This window comes from Microtus ochrogaster, chromosome 7, assembly GCF_000317375.1.
Source record: "Microtus ochrogaster isolate Prairie Vole_2 chromosome 7, MicOch1.0, whole genome shotgun sequence".
NCBI classification, from domain to species: domain Eukaryota; kingdom Metazoa; phylum Chordata; class Mammalia; order Rodentia; family Cricetidae; genus Microtus; species Microtus ochrogaster.
The window spans coordinates 23,395,102-23,400,160 of record NC_022014.1 but is presented as its reverse complement, the minus strand read 5'-3'; the positions used below and the strand labels follow the sequence as shown (position 1 = coordinate 23,400,160).

General features: G+C 48.6%; 1 protein-coding gene across 2 annotated transcripts in view; it reads left to right on the top strand.

The window, feature by feature from the left end:
* Window positions 1-2,003: 2,003 nt before the first annotated feature.
* Ywhae (tyrosine 3-monooxygenase/tryptophan 5-monooxygenase activation protein epsilon) overlaps window positions 2,004-5,059 on the top strand; it is a 37,278-nt gene continuing 34,222 nt past the window's right edge. Inside the window, exon 1 of one of the 2 annotated variants that reach the window (XM_005349534.2) lies at window positions 2,004-2,209. In XM_005349534.2, coding sequence (XP_005349591.1) covers window positions 2,146-2,209 — 64 coding nt within the window. In that variant the 5' untranslated portion in view covers window positions 2,004-2,145. Of the gene's footprint in view, window positions 2,210-2,290; window positions 2,364-5,059 lie in introns of those variants that run through there. The other variant, XM_026780248.1, reaches the window with a different exon arrangement.

The following is a 5,059-nucleotide window of genomic DNA, read 5'->3' as shown; positions in this document are numbered from 1 at the left end:
GACAAGGTTTCTCTGTGGTTTTTGGATCCTGTCCTGGAACTAGCTCTGTAGACCAGGCTGGTCTCGAACTCACAGAGATCCGCCTGCCTCTGCCTCCGGAGTGCTGGGATTAAAGGCGTGCGCCACCACCACCCGGCTTCTATTTTTTTTTTTAATATTTATGTATTATGTGTACAATATTCTGTCTGCATGTATGCCTGATGGCCAGAAGAGGGTACCAGACCTCATTACAGTTGGTTGTGAGCCACCATGTGGTTGCTGGGAATTGAACTCAGGACCTTTGGAAGAGCTCCTTCAGCAAATCCTACTGGCATGCACCCCCACAACCAGATAATATTTCCCTCTGTTCACAGATTAAAATACATACCTCTTGGCTTGTCACCTCAGGCCTATCATAATTTGATTACAATCTCTCTTTTTTTTTTTCCTCTTCAAGACAGGGTTGCTCTGTGTAACAGATCTGCCTGTCCTGGAAGTTGCTTTGTAGACCAGGCTGTATGAGAATTCAGAGAGTTCCTCCTGTCTCTGCCTCCAGAGTGCTGGGATTAAAGGGGTGCACCACCACTGCCCAGTCAATTCCAACCTTTGTATTTTTTTTTCAAGTTTTATTTATTATGTATACAGTTTTATATCTGCATATATGCCTGCAGGCCAGAAAAGGGCACCAGATCTCATTATAGATGGCTGTGAGCCACCATGTTGTTGCTGGGACTTAAACTCAGGACCTCCGGAAGAATAGTCTGTCAGTGCTCTTAACCTCTGAGCCATCTCACCAGTCCCAACCTTTATATTTCAAACTTATTTTGAGGTCCTTTTCCTCCATGGCTCAGCGACAGATATTAAGGTATTGGAAATCCACTGGGAAGCAGAATATGATGGCCATTGCCATTGAGGATTATTTACTTCTAGCTATTTAATGTCAGTTTGCCCTTACTCCCCCTCTGGTGCACCTTGCACTCCAAACTAGGCATGCCACTTTCTTTTTCCCCTTTCCCCTTGAGTCAGGGTTTCCCTATGTAGCCTGGTTTGGCTTCAAGTGCCTGATACTTAATCCAACCTGCTTCAGCCTCTGCCACTATAGTACAGGTGGGGAGGGGAGATATGTACCATGCATACCTAGGAAAAACACTCCCCCCATCTCTCTCTCTCTCTCTCTCTCTCTCTCTCTCTCTCTCTCTCTCTCTCTCTCTCTCTTTTACACACACACACACACACACACACACACACACACACACACTCTTCTTTTTCCTTTTGAGATGGGGGAGTCTCACAGTGTAGCCCTGGCTAACCTGAAATTCGTTTTGTAGATCAGGCTGCTCGCAAACTCAGAGATCCCTTAACGCTAAGATTAAAGGCATATACCCGTAAGACAAAACCAGGGACTTTTTGTTTTGTTTTTTAGAGGCAGGGTTTCTCTGGGCAGCCTTGGCTGTCCTGGAACTGTGTAGACCAGGCTGGTCTCGAGTACTTATAGAAATCTGCCTGTCAGTGCCTTCCAAGGGCTGGTATTAAAGGTGTGTGCCGCCACTACCCAGCTGAAAACAGGGACTTTTAACAAAATCCTATCTATGATGGACCAAAGTGATAAAATACGGCTCAAAGGAAGAAGAAAGAAAAACTTAGTGTGTGAGCGAGAGAAAAGCTGATGCGTGAGAACTGGAGCCCTCCCTTGTTCACCTGCCAATTCTTTACATAGAGGTTAAAAGGACCTGAAAGAGGCGTACGGATGAGAAAAGCGTGCAAGCGTGCACAGTGAGTGGCCTGAGGTTGCAAGAACCCATGAAGTGTCTTGCTCTGTGTCACCGAGCAGGCTCCTAGCCCAGTCTCGGCCGACCTTGCCTCCAGGCCGTTCTTCTCAGTCGCAGTTCCCGCCTTGCTGCTGGGCCGCCCGCTGAGCCGACGGAGGAGGGGCGTCAGCAGTGCTGATTCCAGCCTTTTCTGGCGCCGAACTCCCGGGCCCGCCCCGCCGCGCCAGTTGCCAGGGAGCGGTTGCCATAGAGCTGAGCAGTTGTCCGCGTGCGCAGGCGGAAGTCCCGGATTGAGGCGCCGCCATTTTTACTGCTCGGACGCGGAGCGAGAAGCTGAGAGTCGGAGACGCTATCCGCTTCCATCCGTCGCGCAGACCCTGCCTGAGCCGCTGCCGCTATGGATGATCGGGAGGATCTGGTGTACCAGGCGAAGCTGGCAGAGCAGGCCGAGCGATACGACGGTGAGTTGGGGGGGTGTCGGGGGGCTGGAAGTCTCGGACCCTCCGCCGCCGCCCACAGAGGCCGGGAACCGGAGACAAAATGGCGGCATCGTCTCCGAGCCTGGCTCAGGACGTGGGTCGGGAAGCAGGAAATGGGCTGCGGGCCCCCGGGGCGGTGAGAGTCTCCGGGCGCAGGGATTTGACCCCTCCGGTGTCCTTAGCTTGCAGACGCTCGCCAGCCAGCAGGCCGGGGTGGAGGGTGGAGGAGTTGGTTGTAAAATGGCGGCTGAAGGGGGAGGGCGAGTCCCCGGGCGGAGGAGGGGGGGAGGAGATGGCGAGTGCCTTGTCCCGGCGCGCAATCCCCACGGGAGCTTTGGGGACCGCGGCGGAATGTGGAGGACAATCGGGTGGGGTGATGTGAGAAGCAGCACCGGCCGCTCGGAAGAGGGCGGAATCCAGGGAGCTGTAGCGCGGGCGCCTTTCAGGGAAATATGGCGGGTGGGGGCGGTGGCTTTTCCCCGGAGGCCCAGTGTGGGGCGGCGGCCGTGGAGCCTCACAAAGGAGAAGCCTCGGGAGCGGACAGCTTCTTTGGGCCGGTGGTGGGGAGTCGTCTTTGGTGAGAGCGGAGTGTGTGGAAATCACTGCGGATCATCCTTGGGTGGAGGCAGGCGGAGATGCTGCGATTGGATTTCTTCCCGTAGGCCGGCGCACCTCGGAGTTGAGGGCTTTTGGGCTTTTCTGCCTCGCCTCCTTCCGGGGAGGTGTTGGACCTCACTCAGGCAACGTTTTGTTCTCACCCAGGATACCCCAAAGTTCCTGCGGTTTTTTGTTTGTTTGTCTTTCAACCTTCAGAAGCATCGAGTTCTAATGGGAAGACTAGACTACAGGAGACTGAGCTTGCTAGGATTCTTTAGTACTTACTGAGTGCCCTTTACAGTGCCCGTGCCTCAGTCTACCCGTTTGTAGAGATGACTTTACCATTCACACTCAGCATTATGACACATGGCAAGACCTGTTGAAAAATAGTTAATTCAAATAAAATGCGTTTTGCTTGGCTTGGGGGTCTTAACCTATTTTGAGCACTCGGTTGAGGCGTGGGAATTTTGAATTAGGAGATCGTCCTTTTTTTTTTTTCCGTTTTATGACTTCATTGTTGCAAGGCTGGGATTCGAACCCTGTGGCATGCCTGCAAAACAAGTGCTTAAGTATTTCGATACAATCTAACTCTCTTATCCATTTTAAGCAAGTGGTTTTATGTACACATTTTAATAATTACTCTTTGTTCTTTCGACACCCCCTCACCCTCAGGTACTGGAACCCAAACCCTTATACATGCTAGGTCAGTGCTCTTTGTCACTAACCTATATCCTTAGCTCGCGCTAATTTTATTTTATTTTTTTTTTGTATTTCATCGAACTATCCATTGTGTTTAGTCAGTTGTAGGCAGTTTATATATTTTTATGCCTTTCTTCCCCTAATTTTGTTCCTAAATACTTGAGTTAGGCAATATCCATCAAACTAATATTTTAAAAGTGACAAATAGCATATACGGTTCCTGTGATTTATTTACTTATTTATTTTTGAGATAGGGTCTCACTGTGTCGCTGTCTGGAAACCTCACTCAGTATGTAGACCAGGTTTGCTTCGAACTCACCAGTCTGCCTCCCGAGTGCTGGGATTAAGGGCATGTGCACTAAGGCAAGCAGGTTCTTGTGATTCTAATGTTTGGGAGCTAAAGTGGGATGAGACATGATTGGAGCTAAGTGCTGTTGTCCCTCAGATTTTTTTCCAAATTACTTAAGCCACTTGTTTTCCAAAAGTTAGGTCAGACCTTTCTCCTAGAGAGCCCCTTTGGCCCTGTCACAGCTTTTAAACTAGTCTTGTTGGAGATCACTGTTCCAGTGTTTGGAAAGTAGAACAGAAGACCCCCAAACCTCCAATGTAGGAAAGCTACTGAACTAAATTTTGTCTTCCAGATTTAAGTTGCTGATAGTACTGTTCTAGGCTCCTGGTGGGAGTGGGAGGAGGTGGGCTGGGGAGACTACAAACGCAGCTCAAGGTCAGCCTTCATTTTAGTGTCTATAGCCAGGCTAGTTTGCTGGTTCTGGAGATTTCTCCTCACCTCCCCAGAGAAGTGCCCCTTAATCTAGTGTCCTTGGGAGGAAACATGAATTTACATTTGTTTGTGGGGATTTAGGCTTTGTGTGAATGTGATAACACCTCTCCCCCCCCCCCCAAAAAAAAGGAGGTATGGGTGAAGCTTTTTGGTTTGTTTCTAAAAGACATTTTTAGAAAGGATTTGGAAGCTTATATATGATTGTAGCTTCCAAATGAATGACAAGTTAATTTTAAGTCATACTTGAGATTTGAGTGCTGAGGACTTTTGACCAACGCCTGGTCTTGTTGATTATTGAACATAGGAGTGTAGACAAGCCACTTAGTGACTGTTTATTACATCTCCTTTTAGATTCTAAAGGAGGGAAGGAAATAAAGTAGGAAGCACTCTTGTGATTTGGCATGAGGAAGGGATCCAGTAGAAAGGGAGAAGAAGAGGGAAGGCAGTCAAAGGAAACTCGTATACTGACTGCAGTGATTCAGCTTTGTTTGTGTAGCAGAGGTGGTTCTAGAGAAGTGACCACTCAGACACCGGGTGTCGTGAGAATGCATTGGAATCCTGAGTTCTGGGTACTTAGATGGAAATGATGGGCCTTTAACTGACCTTCCTTCTTATTACTGCCCTAGAATCTAGTGCCTAAAGTATCTTTCACTCTCCCTAGTGAATTCCTAGTAGGGAATTGAAATCAATTTATGTAGATATTTAATGGCCTTGGAAGAGGGTGAGAAGCTTGTTTCTTTTTTTTTTTTTTTTTT